General features: G+C 34.6%; 5 protein-coding genes across 47 annotated transcripts in view; 3 read left to right on the forward strand and 2 right to left on the reverse strand.

Moving 5' to 3' along the window:
• Positions 1-149: 149 nt before the first annotated feature.
• On the forward strand, positions 150-1,019 carry LOC138181200 (transcription elongation factor 1 homolog). Its single transcript, XM_069115873.1, has 3 exons — positions 150-314; positions 428-577; positions 653-1,019. Exons 2-3 carry the CDS (start codon positions 462-464, stop codon positions 783-785), a joined length of 249 nt encoding a protein of 82 aa, XP_068971974.1. The 5' UTR covers positions 150-314; positions 428-461; the 3' UTR covers positions 786-1,019.
• A 220-nt stretch (positions 1,020-1,239) lies between these two features.
• Positions 1,240-4,732, forward strand: Jwa (PRA1 family protein Jwa). Its single transcript, XM_069115570.1, has 4 exons — positions 1,240-1,800; positions 1,882-2,099; positions 2,225-2,338; positions 3,053-4,732. The coding sequence occupies exons 1-4, from the start codon at positions 1,601-1,603 to the stop codon at positions 3,109-3,111; spliced, it is 591 nt and encodes a 196-aa protein (XP_068971671.1). The 5' UTR covers positions 1,240-1,600; the 3' UTR covers positions 3,112-4,732.
• On the reverse strand, positions 3,052-6,366 carry LOC138181046 (UBX domain-containing protein 7). Of its 2 annotated transcripts, none has more exons than XM_069115568.1 (10): positions 6,224-6,366; positions 5,829-6,074; positions 5,467-5,741; positions 5,121-5,387; positions 4,967-5,036; positions 4,721-4,869; positions 4,607-4,652; positions 4,444-4,529; positions 4,193-4,365; positions 3,052-4,120 (listed from the first exon to the last, which is right to left on the reverse strand). In XM_069115568.1, the coding sequence occupies exons 1-9, from the start codon at positions 6,261-6,263 to the stop codon at positions 4,207-4,209; spliced, it is 1,338 nt and encodes a 445-aa protein (XP_068971669.1). In that variant the 5' UTR covers positions 6,264-6,366; the 3' UTR covers positions 3,052-4,120; positions 4,193-4,206. The 2 variants fall into 2 exon arrangements, with proteins under 2 accessions (XP_068971669.1, XP_068971668.1); XM_069115567.1 differs by having other exon boundaries at positions 4,721-4,896.
• Positions 6,367-6,418: 52 nt separating this feature from the next.
• On the forward strand, positions 6,419-9,441 carry LOC138181045 (uncharacterized). 2 transcript variants are annotated; one of them, XM_069115565.1, is made up of 7 exons: positions 6,419-6,560; positions 7,266-7,574; positions 7,657-8,076; positions 8,152-8,350; positions 8,419-8,649; positions 8,722-8,931; positions 9,012-9,441. In XM_069115565.1, the coding sequence occupies exons 2-7, from the start codon at positions 7,407-7,409 to the stop codon at positions 9,341-9,343; spliced, it is 1,560 nt and encodes a 519-aa protein (XP_068971666.1). In that variant the 5' UTR covers positions 6,419-6,560; positions 7,266-7,406; the 3' UTR covers positions 9,344-9,441. The 2 variants fall into 2 exon arrangements, with proteins under 2 accessions (XP_068971666.1, XP_068971667.1); XM_069115566.1 differs by lacking the exon at positions 6,419-6,560 and having other exon boundaries at positions 7,074-7,574; positions 8,737-8,931.
• bent (projectin protein bent) overlaps positions 9,429-18,253 on the reverse strand; it is an 80,208-nt gene continuing 71,383 nt past the window's right edge. For 40 of the 41 annotated variants that reach the window (XM_069115537.1, XM_069115536.1, XM_069115524.1 and 37 more), the window contains 15 exons: positions 15,847-18,171; positions 15,613-15,746; positions 15,224-15,431; positions 14,810-14,962; positions 14,476-14,702; positions 14,095-14,385; positions 13,543-13,914; positions 12,997-13,053; positions 11,912-12,075; positions 11,714-11,813; positions 11,482-11,624; positions 11,132-11,288; positions 10,726-11,043; positions 10,503-10,616; positions 9,429-10,394 (listed from right to left, as the gene is read on the reverse strand). In XM_069115537.1, the coding sequence (XP_068971638.1) occupies positions 10,201-10,394; positions 10,503-10,616; positions 10,726-11,043; positions 11,132-11,288; positions 11,482-11,624; positions 11,714-11,813; positions 11,912-12,075; positions 12,997-13,053; positions 13,543-13,914; positions 14,095-14,385; positions 14,476-14,702; positions 14,810-14,962; positions 15,224-15,431; positions 15,613-15,746; positions 15,847-18,171 (4,957 nt within the window). In that variant the 3' untranslated portion in view covers positions 9,429-10,200. The remainder of the gene's footprint in view (positions 10,395-10,502; positions 10,617-10,725; positions 11,044-11,131; positions 11,289-11,481; positions 11,625-11,713; positions 11,814-11,911; positions 12,076-12,996; positions 13,054-13,542; positions 13,915-14,094; positions 14,386-14,475; positions 14,703-14,809; positions 14,963-15,223; positions 15,432-15,612; positions 15,747-15,846; positions 18,172-18,253) is intronic. The other variant, XM_069115523.1, reaches the window with a different exon arrangement.

Below are 18,253 nucleotides of genomic sequence, written 5' to 3' on the forward strand. Positions count from 1 at the left end.
TTAATTTTGTATTAAAGACTTAATATAATTAACAATTTTTACGATAAAAATATATGCGTTGAATGTAATCCCTAATAAATCCTAGTTGCGATTTTTCCTCCCCTTCTAAATTCTGAATCAGTCCTTTGGAAACATTCCCTATAACCGTTAGGATACAAGGGTGAAAACCCACAGGACGATGGTGGCTCGATTTAATTTAAATATTAAGTTTAAATATTTAGTTGTTCCTGAACGCTAGTCAAGAGAACAGTACGTAGTTATCATCACACTAATTACAAGGCTATATTTGTATTCTAACTTGACAACATTTGAAGGTAAGTTCTTTCTTTAATAACTTCACGATTGATATTAATATCTCTATCGAAATATATGTAAATATATCATTTTTATAACGCGTACAAAATATTTAAGCTTCTGATATCTTTAGAAGAACGTTATAATAAAATAAATATCTATTGAAAATGGGTCGAAGAAGAGCTAAACGAGAAGCGTCACAAAAAAACAAAACGATCGTACCTATGGATATACAATTCACGTGTCCAATTTGTAATCAAGAAAAGTCGTGTAAAGTTAAAATGTAAGTTTTAATGCATCGTAAAGTCAGATTCTAGTTATGAAGAACATTATTTATTACATTTTATAATGATTTTAGGGACAGACGTCGAAACACAGCAACAATTTCATGTCGAATTTGTTTAAAAGATTTTCAAACCGATATTAACATGTTATCAGAACCAATTGATGTGTACAACGATTGGGTAGACTCCTGTAATGCTACTAATTAACACCTATCGCACAACATAGAAAAGTTTGACGTTCCTTTTTTACATAATTGACTTGTTGTATAAACTATATATTTGATATGTATCAACGATCTTTTTTAATCATGAAAGCAATGATTTTAATCAATAAAGTATGAATGATATTTTATACATATATATATATATATACAATTAATAAATCTATGTAAAATGTTAATTCAAAGATACAACTGTTTTGTAGTGAAAAAATTGTAAAAAATATAAATATATTACTAATGAAAACTTAAAAACGTTATTACATGCACGAAATCACATAACTATATCGAACTTTGATTGATTTATATTTATACCGATGCAGTTACACAAAATTTTATTATTATTCAATTAATAGATTGATAAAGTAACATTTTGAAACACGCACTTGATTTGACTTTCTCGAGATAAGAAATGACGTTACTTTTAGCTACATATATACATTGTTCACCGATGTTTACCACTTAGCAGTAGATAAGCAAACGCGCACGTTACGATAATAGCCTTTAAACGAAATTCGAAGCAGTTTATCTGTATAGTGCATAAATTCTTTTGCTGAAGTACATGATAATTAATACTTTGCTCCTTTCTTTTACGAAAAGTGAAAATTGCATGTAAAATCTCAACTAATCTAGTTAATTATTTTTGAGCTGCGGTACGAGTATTTCATGAACTTGCATGACGTTCGTTTTGGTCGTCATCGTCCAAAAATACCAAAAGACTTTATCGTATAAAGATCGATTGATGTGCAACCGTAAAAATTAAGCTATTTAACTTAATATAAAATTGTGTTTGACATCGTTACGATGGATAAAACAGTAACAATAGGTGACGGATGGGAACTGCCACCTCTTCGTAGTTTATATGATTTTCTTTTGGAATCCTCACGTTTCCAACTGCCTAATTTTAGAGATTTCGAAAAATGGGGCAACAGAGTAGCAAATAATCTTGTGTATTATCAAACCAATTATCTTTATATGTCCATTGCTATTTTATTGGTTGTAGCGTAAGTATAATAATGATATTTATAAAATATATATATAATGAAGATTACAAAATTGTTTGATAATGTACATTAATTATTTAGATTGGTACATCCAATGAAGATGATTGTTGGTATATCAGCGCTCATGGCAGTATGGGCTGAATGTACTTATTTGTTTAGTGAAAAAGAATCATTGCTTAAATTCAAAAGAACTTATCCTCAAGTTGGAGTAATTCTTACTATTATTTGTGCAGCTTATGTTCTTTATACTGTAAACTCAGTCCTTCTTGTATTATTTGGTATTTTACTCTCATTTTGTGGTAAGTTTTTTCTATATAAAGAACAGTACCAAGAAAAGTACTTTTCCATTATGGAGCTCTGAAATCAGTTATAAAAATCCAAAAATGATTGATTCATCTGTATTAACATATTGTTAATATTTTAGTGACCTTTATACATGCATCTTTGAGATTAAGGAATGTGAAGAACAAATTTGTTAACAAGATTGAGGGTATGGGACTCAAGCGTACGCCAATGGGAATTGTCTTAAATTGTTTTGGTATGAAAGAAGAACTCTTTACATAAATTCGTAGTCAGATGTTAAAGAGAGATATACTTTTGTGAATTGATTATGGATATATATAATATATATGTATATATATACATACATATATATGTTTCTGACATTTAAGTTATTCATTGTTACTGTTAGCTTTATTGCTCTTAAGAGTAGAAACATTTTCTTCTATATATTCTAATGCTGAGATATAATACAAAATGCAATTTAAGTATTGTTATAGTTGTATAACAATATTGTGGCTTATGCAATATATAATTTCCTTCATAAATTTACTTACATTATAGATATAAATTAATATGTTAACGTTTTAAAGTGATTAATGTCAATAATTTACATAGGATATATATGTATGACCTGTGATCTTGTAATACAAAGTTGAATTATTATTTATTAAATCTATATGGTAACCTTACATAATTCTTAAAACCATATATTTCATTTATTTTGTATTTTAACATAGTTATATACATGATATGTATATTAAATATATTTTTATTCTCGAATATTAGAACCACATTTAACGTACAAAGATGACATTATATCACTAATGTTCAATATATGAAAAAAGAAACTATTTTATAATATTTTTATATGACATTAATTATTCTTTTATATTTCATGATCCTAGTTTGTATCAACACACCATTTATTGCTACATTTAATTTTCCATTACTTTCTCATTTCATTACGCAGAACATGAGACCGGTATAACTTTACGTACACAAACAACGTATACTCACTCGGTTCATTAGTAATCTGCTTCATACAACAAATTGTAACAACGTTTGGCAGTGAATATGTGTCAATAATATTTGGATGCTGCCTAAAGTCACAAAAAAATGCTTTTGGACAATTAGGTAAGAACTACATGTTTAAAATGTTTCGTAAATTTGCAAATAAAACTACATTATTAATTTACTTAAATAAGACCTAATTTAACATTCATTTATATATATATGTATCTATCTAAAGTAATAATTGTATTTAAGTATAGCGCTTCTCTGCAACGAACAGATGTAGATCATAAATTATCATAATTATTTAAAATATGGTGAATCATTTCAATATACAACTGACATACATTGTATTAAACATATATATAATTTTTATAGAGTAATATAATTAAATAATTCTATTTTATATAAATCTTACAACATATGTAAAATAAGGATAAAATAAGTACTATTCAATGTATAATCTTTTTATTTAAAAATATAAATAAAACTTTTGTTCGGTTTTTTAAAATTTCTGTATCTTTTATGTGAAGATGTTTTGACGAGTAGTTTAGAAAATTTTTAATACAAAATGTTCGAGGCTACCTTGGGGAACAAAAGAGTATATGTAAGAATATATCGTAATAGTATAGGAAGCATACTGAATTGTCTCATATAAGAAGAAAAAAAAGGATTCAAGTTTCTCAAAATTTATATTGATGCATTCTAATTCCTGTCATTTAAAATGAATATTATAACTTTGTTGTTATTTGTATAAAAGTCAATTAAACTGTTATTATTCATTCTACTGCACATTTAATAGAAAATATTTAACTGAAATGTGACTATTATAACGATAGTCGTGAATGTTTAGGACATTCACTTGATTGTTTAGGACAAATAGGATTATTACAATTACACATAAATGGTAATTGAATATGACAGTGTCTTTCCATATATATATATATTAAGATACGTAATTTTTATCAAACTTATGATGTATTCCATAATGCAGTAGTTAAAAGGAAATACTTTCTTTATATTTTATCTGTAAAAAGCACAACATATTTCGTTACTTTAACATGTTAATTCATTTGTTAAAATATATATGCATACTTACCTAACCAAAGATTACTATATCTTTGTTATAAATACTGTATTTGCTGGAAATAAAATCGTATCCGATAAATATATCTGTGGAGAAAGTGCTCCAATATTTGTTTTTGGAAACGGCACTAAATAAGTATGATCGGTTGATGAGTAACCCATACTCTTCATAGTATTTATGAAGTCCTAAAAAAATAAAGATTAATGTGTATTTTCATTTATCGTTCCCAAGTACATTATTATTAATAAGTTCATTGTACTTACCTCTATGGTATCTGTAGCAGACATTGATATTGTTTCTTTCTTACCATTTGGCAGTCTTAGACAAAGTCTTATAGCAGATGTACTATCTATATAAACAATATATATATTTTTATTAACCTCAATAAATCATATGAATAAAAGGTAAAATGCAATAATTTTTTACCAGTTTTCTTGCTCAGAGTGGACTTCAGTTCGTATGATCGTTCGTCCTAGAATAATATATGTGAATTACTCGGAATTATACAATATTAAATTGTATATGTTAACTTCAATATACCTTTGAACTTTCTATTTCTTGTTTCTTTTCATTTAATTCATCCAATTCATTCATTCTTCTTTTTTTAGTTATGTTTCCAAATGTATCAGCTGACATACTTGTACTTGTACTTTGAATAGTTGTCATATCATTCTTAATATCTATATTACCTGTATAATAATTATGTAAACAAAATACTGATATTTAAGAAATGTCATATATTAGAAATACATTAAATGTTTGCTGTAATCAACAAGTACTGCTTACCTGAATCATTTAAATTATCAATAGTGTGCTTAAATGCTTTAACAGTAGTACTACTACTACTACTACAATCCTATAAATATATAAATACATGAAGAATCAAAGTATTGAAATTAACTATTTAATTAAAGAATGAAAAATCTTTTTCTACACATACTGATGAATTAGATGTAGAACTTCCTTCCGTTGCTGTGGCAGTACAGTTATTCCATTTTTTAGAATGAATTGGGTTGCTTGATACACATTCTGGTGATGAGTGAGAGCTCAACATATCATTTAATGCAGATATTAAAGTATCTACTGTAATATGATTGTAAGTTTTCATACATTCTCCTGTTCTAGGATCTATCACTGCTAGATAAGGATACTCATATACATCATAAAGATGCACATAACGACTTCCATCACTTGTATTTGACAAAATCTATTTAAATTTGCAATAGTATTAAATAAGTCTTTTTCCTTTGATAAAATTTAAATACAAGTCCTTTATGATAACTTACTTGCCACAAAACAAAATGATCCTTTATAATTCCTTGAATCTGTTGATTGGACCATACATCTCTGTTAAGGATTTGGCAAGAAAATTCTTGAGGATTTTGAACATTTACAAGTAACCAACGGTTTAATGATTTAGCATGTTCACGAGCTTCCATAAAGGAACCCAGGAAGAGAATACCACATGGTGGTCGAAATAAATCTTCCAATCTTTTTGATTTGCAGTAGGATATTTGTTTAACACCAGCTACTTTCCGAGTCATTTCTTCTTCTTGTCTTTCTATATTAAGTACAAAATGATTATACTATATACATAATCACATTATGTATGTATATGTTATCTACTATTTAATAAGATGATATTCACGGGTTTCTACTGCAAAATCCCTAAATCTGTCAAATACATTAGTCGATAATCTTGGAAGGGAACATATTGGACCAGATGGCACTAATACTTCTTGCACAGGTAAAATAGGAGGTCTCACTTCTGGTTCCGGATCAGCCGTACATAATGGTTCAGGTGCTTGACTACCATCAAACATTAAACTTATTGCAGTTTCCACATTTCCATCAGCTAATGACAAATATTGGCGAGCTGTTGCCTCATTCTCCCCTTAAATTAACACAAAATAACTTATTAATGTAAGTTAAACGTACATGAATTTCAAATTAATTATTCACCAATTTTTTAGATAGTCTCTGTACAAAACGGGAACAAGTTTCGTAATCCTTGATATGTTATTTGATTGGTATATTACTTACCCGTCACTTCTATAAATTTTTCAATCAATTCTTGATCCATTATGACTCTAGATTATAGAAATGCATCAAATAAAATGCGTAAATATTAACATTATTCGTAGGTTAATATGAATTACACAACATTTCGAATTGTTTTCAAAGGTTTTCTATTTAAATCAGCCATAAATTTAATAGTCCGTGATCTTTACATTCTAACGACGCGAAGCGTATATGAAGTTCTGACTTTAATACAAAAAACGGTTGTCCGCACTGCGATTATGCGATTGTGCGATTCAACTCAACATTCAACCATTCCAAAGAGTAGGGTTGACGATTCCATTTTAACCACAGAGAAAATGTAAGATAGATCCAGTATCAATATATTTTTATGTCATATGATTTAAGGACAATATATGTTGTCAGTCATAGCATTATTTCTATGTGGCTACATAAGTAATAGGACGTATTACTGATGTTGCATATATTACACTATTAATGATTGAAATCGAGATTGAGTATGATTATGAAATTAAAGATTTAAAAAGGGATAATCAGAAGCAAAAATTTTATATAAATTTACAAACTACCCTATCATATCATTTTATAATAGTTTATACATTTTATCAGTTCTGTTTGATAGAAAAATAGTCACACTGCAAATAAAATTACTTCTAAATGTTATAATATATATGAACACTAACTTATTATTTATATAATACCAGATAATACATATATTGAGATCTATTTTATGTATTACAACATCTGATTTAGTAAGACATAAAATAAATTCTGCTGTATGTTCACTGATCATTGTTATTTATTTTACATTATCAATATTCTTAAAATTTCTTAAATTTTGTTAAAGCTAAGGAGGTTCATAGCCAACGATTATGTTCCATGATGAGAAAACGAACATGACTAACACAACATTTCAACTTTTGTTTAATATTTGTGATCAAAATTTCAAACAGAACCTTCTAAAGTTAAAGCGAAATACAAATTAAATCATGTACTCACTTAGTTCGCGGTTTGTATTACTTATAATGACTAATCTGTATTCTAGCCCTTTTGAAGAGTTGTCTATACTCTTTCGAACAACAATTTTTTGCAACAACATATTTGAATCGAAACGTTGAAACAACTGATAACTTCTGAAAACGTATTAAACAAGGGTTTATTAGATAAATAATATTGAAAATATACCATGGGAGAGTATTTAACCCTAGTTCTTAAACAAAAACATATACGAGTGAACAGACAAAAGCTTGCAAGTAAAAGCCGCTACTTTGCGTCACTTTTTTCACATAATTTTAGTGATTCTCATAGCCAGGAACATGTTATTAATTATAACATTGCTCAATGTACTTTACAGGTTATTTTTATGATTTATATCAACTAACGTAGAAAAATGTTTATGTATTATTGTCGTAATTATTTAATTTTTATGCTTTTAGAATTTTGTTAATTGGATTCACACTGACACATGTGTAAATATTCATTATCAACCCATAAAAATTTCTATGATAAAGTTTATGCAAGATAAACATTTTACAGGGTTATTGAATTTGTTACAGTTGAGCGCATTGTTTATAGTTGATGAATTAACAAATGATATTGTAAATATTATAGCTTTACAGTGGTTGTCACCACAGAAAGTAATCGATATATGGTTATTAGCAAAAGAGTTAAACATAAAGGCATTACAAGATATTTGTATGTCTGTCTGTTTAGATAGGTTTGAGGAAATCCCTGAAGATGCGCTTATCAAATTAGCAGCAGATGATATTGTTCAGTTATTAAACAACGTTAATATAAGAGTTTCCTCAGAATCGTATTTGCATCATATAAGAAGTGAATGGATAAAGCATCACAAGGTAAATGATATTGATCTTCTATCATATTTATTTATATGTGATCTCTATAGTATATATAAAATATTTTAACTATAGAATTCAGATATTGCGCATATCAATCAAAGAAGGCAACTTAAGTTTATAAAGGGAACAATTATGTATGAAACATATGAAGATGAGACAAGGGTTGGGTATTTGTGTACTTGGGATGGTAATGTTTTAAATAAACGTGTACGATTAAAAAGTATTCAACATCCAGGCAAATGGTTATTTGGGATGCAAGTTATTAGTAGAGGTGTGCTTCTATTAAGTTGCACATTTTATTAAGAAACACATTTCTAATCATTGAAAATATTGCTTTAGGTTTCAGTGTGTATACAGTTGGAGGAAACGTAGGTTTAGGAGGCACACAATTTAATAATATTATTTCACGTTATTGTCTTCTATCTAAACAATGGTATTATGAATCAACGTTGCCAGTTCCAAGAAGGCACATGATTGCCGTGTTTCTTGGTAACAAGTTGGTCATAGTTGGTGGTGTGGGAAGGCATAGATTAAAATTATATTCAGTCAATATTCTTGATATTCACACAGGTTAAAAATTTACATTATGAAATGTGGAAAATATTCATGAAAGTTCCAATGTTAATGCGCAAACAATTTCAGGTATTTGGAAAGAAGGCAAACAGGTTCCTGAGAGTTTTACCAATGTTCCTCCTCATTGTGTTCTAAATGGAAAATTGTATGTGTTGAAATCATCCGTTTATATTTATTATCCCAGAGAAGATTATTGGCAAACTATATTGATACGCGATGATGATGTTATTGAAAGAATAAATACATTTCTTACGTGTGATACAATGCTACTTTTTGAAGGTAAATATTGCATAAAAGGATATTGACGATATTTTTACTTTTATATTTACATTTATAATAACTTCTAATGATTTTTGTAGAAGAGGAAGATTTAGACGAAATGATTCTTACAAGAATCGAGATTACAAAAGACGACTCTATTTGTGAGAGTGGAGAATGTATAAAACGATCTATAGAGCATAAGGAACTAAGGACGTATGTTGTGGATGTAGAAAGTAGTTGTAAGCTTCAGTTAAGATACCTGCAGTCCGCTAATATCGGTATAATGATAATAAATAATGTCAGTCAACAAAATGATAATCAATATTTGCATTTACACGCGGAGGTGTGCGACCAGTTCGTAGATTATATTTTTCCACGATATAATTGCTTTAATATCATAGATCCCCGTACTTTGTACAATACCGCGTAATTAAAATCTTTTTACTTGAATACGATGTAAACGACTTTATGAAATCATAAGGGAAGTAGTGAAAGGAAAATAAAAAGTCCGCAACTTTTATATTTGAATTATCTTTTTTATTTATCTGAAATTTTGTAACGGAAGCAGTCTTCAAACATGTATAACACGACAGTGCGTACGATTACATGGAATAAGGATGTACATTTCGGCAGTGTTAAACTCTTTCGTATAGTCATCTAGCAAGATTGGTTATTGTTGTTTTAACGTACGAGGATGCTGGTTATCCTGCTGAGTCTGACTATTGCGAAAGTTTCCTGTTTGTAATTTAACTGCCGTTTGTGTACGATTGTGTACTTAAAATATGCAAATTCGTGTATACAGCAAAGCTCGTATTAGCGTATAGATTGCGCGTGCTATCCGTATTGCTTAACACTTTAGATTCTTCTTTCATCATATAATGACATGATTTTTTTTGCGATATGATAAGCACACAAAAAGTAAATGATAATTTACATATAGAATAGCATGAATACAATAGTTTTTCAATTTCTCTTTTATACACGAGCGTTACGTCGCCTATGACCGCGATTATTTTCAAGTCGCACATTTATATAGTTCATTTTTACAGTTTTTTTTTCTCGTATTGTTGTCCTCCCGATAATATTCTAGAAGTTGAAAAGAGACCCATTAAAACAAACAAATAATTAAATTTCGTGAATCGACATGCTATCTTAAAATACATGAGATATGAGGATGAGGGCGAAACTTTGGATGAGGTAAGGGGAAGAATAAAAACTGCATATATACACAGATCTTATCAAACCTTGTCGTGTTGCGTTTTGACACGCGCGAAATCAACGATTTCATTATTCGTTGGTAACGTTCAGGGCGAAAGCAGCATTGGTCTCACCCTTCTTGCCGATCGCACGAGCAACATACTGACCCACGTCGCTGGCTGTACATGCTTTGATACGCAACTCGAACGATTTGTCACCGTCTGAACTGAAGAGGTACCTGCTACTAGATTCTGGGAGCGCTTTTCCGTCTTTCAACCACGTTACTGTATTGTTAAGAATAATAATAATGTAATAAATGTAATAAATTTAATAAAATTTGGTAAAATTTTGTGCTTCGAATTCTCACGATTAAAATAAATGTTTTCGCTTACCTTTCAGAGGCGCGGTTTCAGTCTTGCATACGAATGTAACCGATTCGCCTTCGCTTACCGTTGCAGATTGTGGGAATGTCGTGAAGACTGGACTCTTCGGTTCCTCATTTGGAACTGAAAGCAAAATACTTTCGTAAATCACTGTATCAGATTTCATATCGATCGGTTATCGGCGTTTACTGCAAGCTAATAAAGTAAATTTTTGAAATGAATGTTAACGTACCAAGTACGTTTAATGTGCACGATGAGAAGCTCTCTCCTGCGTCATTGAATGCCTCGCAGGTATAAGTGCCAGAGTCTTCAGGGAAGATTTCGGCAATGTTCAGTTTATAGATATTAGCCTCGCTGCTGTACTGGAAGTCCTTGCTAGGTTTGATTTCCTTGTTGTTGTGAAGCCAGATCACGTCGAATTTCTTCGCGCCGATTATTCGACAGCTCAAGGTCACGGCTTCGCCATCCTTTACAAACATGCTGGTTACGTGATCTACGATCTTTGGAGGCTTGTCATCGGTCTTTTTCTTCGCGGCTGCATTTGCCATGGCTGCAACGAACATGTTTATTTAATTATTCCGCCCTTTTTCCGTAGTACGATTTCTCGTTTCACGAGTTATCCTGATTACTGTACTTACGTTTCACGGTTAATTTGCAGGAGGTAGTTACGGTGCCGATGCTATTGCTTGCTTGGCAAGTATATTCACCCTCATCCTCAGGGAATACCTCATTGATAACGAGAGTCGCGACTCCGCCTTTGTACTTCAGGCTCATAATTTCCGACGAACTCAGCGTCTAATGGAGGAGAAAGCTTATTAATTTTTATCCTTATAAGAAAATAGAATTGTATTACAAAGTGTGATAGAATTCACATTTATTACTACAAAGTGTTATAGAAGTACTGAATATTATGAAATTTAAATATCAAAATTCGAGGATTCCGATAAGTTCTCTAGTTTTTTTAATATGTATACATGTAAGTACTTGCCTTGCCATTCTTGGACCAGGTGACTTGTGGCTCTGGATCACCGTCAACGTTTACGTTAAGTTCCAGCTGTTCTCCATCATTGATAGTAAGATCGCTTAATTTTTTCGTGAATTGAGGTGCTCTCATCGAGTCATCCGGAGGATCTTTAAAGACGATATTTAAATAAAACCAGTTATTAGATAATTCACTTGGTCATACAGTTTTTCAGGTGGAAATAACATATTTAACGTACAAATTAATTCCTTTGTCGTACTTCTAGAACGAGATGGACTACCGGTGCTATCGAGTCCGTATTTCTTGGTATTTCGCTTCTCTGTGCTGGAGTCTGTAGCCTAGAGAAATTGTATGTATCAAATACTTATTTTTTTATCTATTACCAGTTTATCTATATCTTTTTTTATTAAATATTTAGTTTCTCTGTTCCTCTTACTTTATAGGAAGATGAACTCGAGGAATTGTATTTATTGGTGGTAGAGCTACTGTAATTATGACCCTGTGTGGTAGTGGAACTGTATCCACTGTATCCACCGGCTTTGTGTACCGTTATGATCGGAGGTGGTGCTGGTTTCAGCGGCTGCTCGATGAATTTTCGATCTACGAAATAATATTTCAGTTTCATACGTTGCTGTTAGATTATATTTTCTCTAGCAAACGCAAAAAAGAACCGAGAAGTGCGACCGTAAAGCCGAATGCCAGGAACAATAAAGCAGTATCAAAATCATTTGCATGAAAAATTAAGCAAGATCGCTGATAATGGTAGTTTCATGGGAGCTGGGGAATTGCAATATAGTTTAGGAATAGCTAACTAGGGGCAAGATAATAAATTTTGTTATTATTTACAAATTATGGGTCACCAAAAGGTTGATCAATCATGTTTTTCTTACAAAGATGTCTCCCAATTTGGCAACGGATAGATAAGAAAAATTATATACCCGATTGACAAGTGTTCAGGTCAATTGCTACATATAAAAAATCTGTCTCTTTCGCATCACGTGTGGATCTCATAAGTTAAAGAGCTCTCTTCATTTTTTCAAAAATTGCATATTTGTTCAACGCTCGACAATTTCGTTACTCGTTCAGATATAGAAATTTCCATACATAGTATGATAGACATACGCTCCTACTTTTTGAGAATATATATATCTTTTTATATTAACCGTATAAGATAATCACTGTCAACGAGAGGATATCGATTTTGTCGCAGACTGACAGAGACTCTAAGGAGAAATCCGCAAAAACCGGAGGGGTAAAGTAGACTCAAAATTGTTTGCTACGCTCTTCAATATTTACATATTAACTATAATAAGCAATAAATTGATTTACTTGCAGTACTTGTTAAAAAAAAATTCCTAGAAACATTCCTACTTTTCAAGATATTACAATGATATTAAAGGAATAACGTTGTACAGGGATAATTTGTTTTAAGTAATTGTACAGGGATGAATTGCGTTTTACAATTAATGTACGATTAAGCGGGATTGCAAGCAAGAAGGGGCTATAGTCCAAAAATTGTACCTCCGGAATGTAGGAGGTCGTGCGCTAATTTCAGTTGCTCCTCTGTTTCTCCAGTGCCTACGAACAAATATTTCATCAGTGTTTTACTATAAATACTAATAAAAGTGTAAATAGAAATAAAATAATATAGGTATACATTTTGTATCAAGTGAAAAAGAAGCATCTTTTTTAACACGTATCACCAAGAAAAAACTTTCAATTCATAGTCGATAGTCGTCATACGATGAATGAAAATATTTTGTGGAATATAATGGTACAAAATTAATTATGCAGGGTGGTTCTTTCATCCTGGGTTCCTAAATGTTTTAATTACTCTCATTGATATAAAATATTGTATCAAGACAAAGTTCTGTTGGCTCTGGACAACAAATATTGTGATTTACGATTTTTCCTTAGATATCGTTTTTTTCAAGATTTTGAGCTCATCGTTATTCTTTGAAGATCTCAACTAAGATATTAACGAATCACACTGTACATTTCACTGTATATTTTCGTGTGAATGGAAAGTCATTGGAAATCAGTTCTACGGTGAACGTGTTAAATTACCTTCAACGATGACTACGCAGCTGGTTTCATCCTTTCCATGTTTGTTCGTCGCGATACAACGATATTTGCCGCTGTCTTCCGGTTTGCAGTCGATGATTTCCATCGTGACGACACCGTCCGAGTTTGTCATCGCGTAGTGATGCTTGGAGAGTTCCTCCCTGTCTTTGTACCATTTCACCGTCGGTGGTGGATTGCCAGCGAGACAGCAAAGGAGTTTGCACGTTTGTCTGACTTGAATGACACGTGGTCGAAGGAGGAAGGTGAAGCTTGGTGCCGATTCGATCGTCTCCAACCAGACATTATAACCGAGCGGTTCTCTCCTTCGGACTGGATGCAGTTCTGGTCTGTATTTTGGAATCTCCTTAGGTAGCGCTGAAAATAAAAAACGATGACTCTTTTAGCGTAATTAATCTGACTAAAGAGAAGGAAAATAGAAACTCGAAGGGATATTTGTAGTTAAGTAAATAAGATTTGCATTAATGAAGTGATATCAATTTGCTCGAATTCGGACAATTTGACCAGTCTGACGGAGATTTAAGGTTCCATACATACGTTGCACGTTCAGGAAAACGACCTCTTCTCTGTAGCCGTAATGATTCTCTGCCCTGATCACGTACTCTCCTCTGTCTTCTAGTTTCACTCTGTTGATGATGAACGTGTAATCATCGCCGTGATATCGTTTCATGAATTTCACGGATTGTCTGAGTTCCTGATTGTTGTGGAACCACGTGAGAGTGGGAGAGGCGATCGCGATTACGCGACACGTGAACTTCACGCTCTGTCCTTCGTAGGCAAACGCACTCGTCGGTTTAATGACGAATCTAGGTGCCGCTTGTCGTCGATCTGCATAGAAATTTAAAATGTTACTTGCGCAAATGAAATCTTATTTTCTTGAAAATAAAATTTCGGTAGCTAAGGAACATCATCCCTTACCAAACGAGGAATCGTAGATCTTGTACTTTTCGATCAACAATTTTCTGAGCGAAGAATATTCGGCTAGCCGTCCAATAGGAAGAACGTATTTGTCCCAGTTCTCGTATTTGGCTCGCAGTCTGTCTCTGAAGTTCAGGTATCGACTGGTTGCAATTGGTGTTGTACGGTTGCTGTGATCACCGGTTAACCATGGATGAAGGAGACATTCGTGGGCAGTCATACGTTTCCTAAATGCAAACAACATCTCATTAATGTGTAACTCTATATCTACAATGTACGCATTGAATTTGTTGAACGAGCCAATATTATCAACACATTTCAAGCGATAACGTACTCTTTGTTCTTGACGAGCAACCGCCTAATGAAGTCCTTGCCTTCTTCGGAGACGTCGCGGAACGCTTCTTCGTCAAAGTCCCAGTCGCAGGCCTTAACGTTCTTCAGAGTTTCGATGTCGTTGTCTCCGGCAAACGGCGAAAGTCCGCTCAATCTGTACAATTAGTTTTAATTAGATCAACCAGTTAACTAAGTGATTTGTTAGTAGTAGTTAATAGTAGTAATCAGTTATGTAGATGCTAGCAATTTTCGTTTTTCAAAATGACTTATTTTAAATTGAACGAAGAAAAACAAAAACCGCACAAGGAGAATAGCGTAACTTGAGTTTTCTTTGATTCATTAATTTTCCTGATTATCTTTGCAGGTTAATCGAAGGGGTTCGTAGGCATATTTGATTCAAATAAACGAAGCTTACAAAACGTAGGCCAGAACACCGCAAGCCCACATGTCCGTGTAGAAACCAACAGGTTCGCGTTCGACGATTTCAGGCGCAGCAAATTCTGCCGTGCCGGTACTGATCTTCACCACTTCGTTAGGATCGAGCTTCGTAGCTAAACCAAAATCGATCAGTTTGACATTGGTGCTGTTGCGTGTCTGGCACATGATGTTCTCAGGTTTGATGTCTGAAGAAGAGAAACAATAGATTTAATTAATTTTCTTCTTCTCCCTTTTCCTTATTTCTAATGTAAGTAGAGTCGAATCGATTGGTGGACCGACAGCTTATGTAATCGAAGGTCATATAGTACGAGTTCACTGATCTTCTCTATTGCTAATGATTTTTCTTCAATTCGTTCGTATAATTACCTAGATGTATAATATTTTTCTCGTGCATATGTTTCACGGCTTCGCAGATCTGTCTCATATAGTTGATAACTTCAGCCTCGGACATGGTGTAACCTTCCGCTGTGATTCTCTCGAAGAGTTCACCACCGGACAAGCTGAACGAAGGAAATGAGATTAGAAATTGTAGCAAAAACAGCAAAGCTTGAACAGCTAAGCCTGAGTTATGATCGTAACAAGATATGCAGGTGTACTTACAATTCGAAGATCAAGACCATCTCGTCATCGTCCTCGAACGCGTCATGAAGATTGATCAACTTGGGATGATGCAGTTGATTCATTATATCGATTTCCTTCCTGATAAGTTCCTTTTCCATTGCATGAGACACAGGGATAAACTTAGCCGCGAATATGTTTCCAGTAGCTCTCTCGCGACAACGATGAACCACACCAAACGCTCCAGTTCCAATCTCTTCAAGAATATCGTATCTATCATACACCGAGATGTGTTTAATTTCAACCGGCTGTGGAACGTATTTGCTATAGATATCGAACACGAATTGATCGTAATCTCGTGGCTTCTCGTCGCTTCGTCCGCGGATTTTCTTGCCTGTCTCATCCACCTTGTATTCTTTCTGTTTGAATTCCCTCTTGATCGTTCCCTTTGTCGTGATCAACGGCGTGACTTCACTCGGGTCAGATCTTCCGTAAATGTTCTCAGCGCAAATTCGGAAGTCGTATTGATGTCCAGGACTGAGGCCAGTAACCGCCATAGAGCAGAATCTGGTGTTGCCGACTCTGATCCAGCTGGTCATCGGATGTTCGCGTTTTTCCACAAGGTAATTAGTGATGTTGCTACCACCGTCCCAAACTGGTGGTTTCCAGGTCAGAGCCAACGAGTCGTGACCAATATTGTCCACTTGTGGGAATCTCGGCGGATCTGGTCTGTCGCTGATTTGGATCTTGATGATCGCTGTGTCTTGACCCATGTCGTTCTCAGCAGTGATTCGATAAGGTCCTGAATCGATACGGCTACCGTCTATGATGGTAAGAACAGCGTGTCTTTCCTTCACTTCCACGGTGTAGTGTCCACCAGATTCGATCGTCTCTCCTTCTCTGACCCAGGTGATCTTTGGTTTCGGATATCCGGTGAATGGAATCTTGATAACCACGTTGACACCTTTGTCGAAGAATGCAGTGTCTCTGAACCTCGGTGGTACGTTCAATTTCGGTGGTGTCTTGATCAGAAGTTCGCCCTTAGTCGATTTGACGCCGCATTTGTTCACAGCGCGGCAGACGTATTCATCCGCGTCCTCTCCAAACACATCGTGGATGATCAGGTTGTGCGTGTCGCCCTCCGAATATATGTTGTATCGAGATCCACTTACGATCTCGCGAGCTCCCTTGAACCACGTGATCGTGGGTTTCGGGATACCAACGATCTTGCACTGGAAGTGAGCATTGTGGTTCTGCACGCAGCTGACTTTGTGCAAAGGTAGAATCACTTCCGGAGCTTTGGCTGCCTGAGGGTCGGTGATCTTCACGGAAGTCGAGGCCTTCGATTCTGGTCCGAGACCAGCAGCGTTTTGAGCGAACACACGGAACTCGTACTGCCTTCCTTCGATCAGGTTGCTGATGTTGATTTGAGTGGGTAGACAAATAACGACGTTCACGCGCTGCCAGGTTTGGCTACCGACTTCGCGCTTGTCGATCCAGTAGCCTTGTATCTTCGAGCCACCGTCCGATTCTGGTTTCTCCCACGAGAGATTTACGAAGTCTCCGCCAACTTCGGTGACCTTTGGCGTTCCTGGAGGGCCAGGAGGATCGAATGGTGCCTTGGCCTTGATAGGATTGGTTCCCTCGAGCGGAGGTCCCATTCCGTTGTCGTTTACGGCCATCACGCGGAACAGATACTCTTGTCCTTCGGTCAGACCCTGTACCATGAAGGAACAATCCTTGCAGAAGGAGGAAACGATGATCCAGTGAGTGTGACTGACGTCGCGACGTTCGACGACGTAATGAGTGACGCGAAGACCACCGTCGTACTTAGGAGGTCGCCAGGTCAGAGTGCAAGTGTGTTTATCGATATCTGTGACGTCGAGAGGTTCAGTCGGTGGTCCAGGTAGTCCAGTGATGTACACGTTGAACGAACCACTGACGCTACCGCTGTCGTTCGAGATCGAAAGATCGTATACTCCAGCATCGTCTTTCTGAATGTCCTTGATGAAGATGATGAGGTACTCGTCGAACACGGTGTACTTGATGTGACTCGTTTCCACCACCTTGCGACCGTCTTTCTTCAGAGTAATGTCCATCGGTTGGTCGCCACTGTAGTAGATCTTGATCTTCGTGTTGTCGTTTTCAGCCAGGTACAGGACATCCGGCATGCGCTCGATACGAGGCGGAGAACCGATCTTTAATCGACCTGTAGTCGTAGCTAGACCGAGTGGGTTTGAGATCTGACAGCTGTAGTCGCCGTCGTCTGCGTCCGTGACTTCGGATATGACGAGCCTGTAGATTCCGTCGAACGCCTCCGTGCGGAAACGACCGCCGACCGTGATCTCTCTGCCATTCTTCAGCCACCTAGAATTCGTAAAATCCAATTAGACGCAGCGTTCGATATGAAACGAAAAATAGCACGTCGAATTGAAGGGTAGGAAACGCT

Source organism: Bombus flavifrons, chromosome 6 (genome assembly GCF_040668555.2).
Source record: "Bombus flavifrons isolate JBK064 chromosome 6, iyBomFlav1_principal, whole genome shotgun sequence".
NCBI classification, from domain to species: domain Eukaryota; kingdom Metazoa; phylum Arthropoda; class Insecta; order Hymenoptera; family Apidae; genus Bombus; species Bombus flavifrons.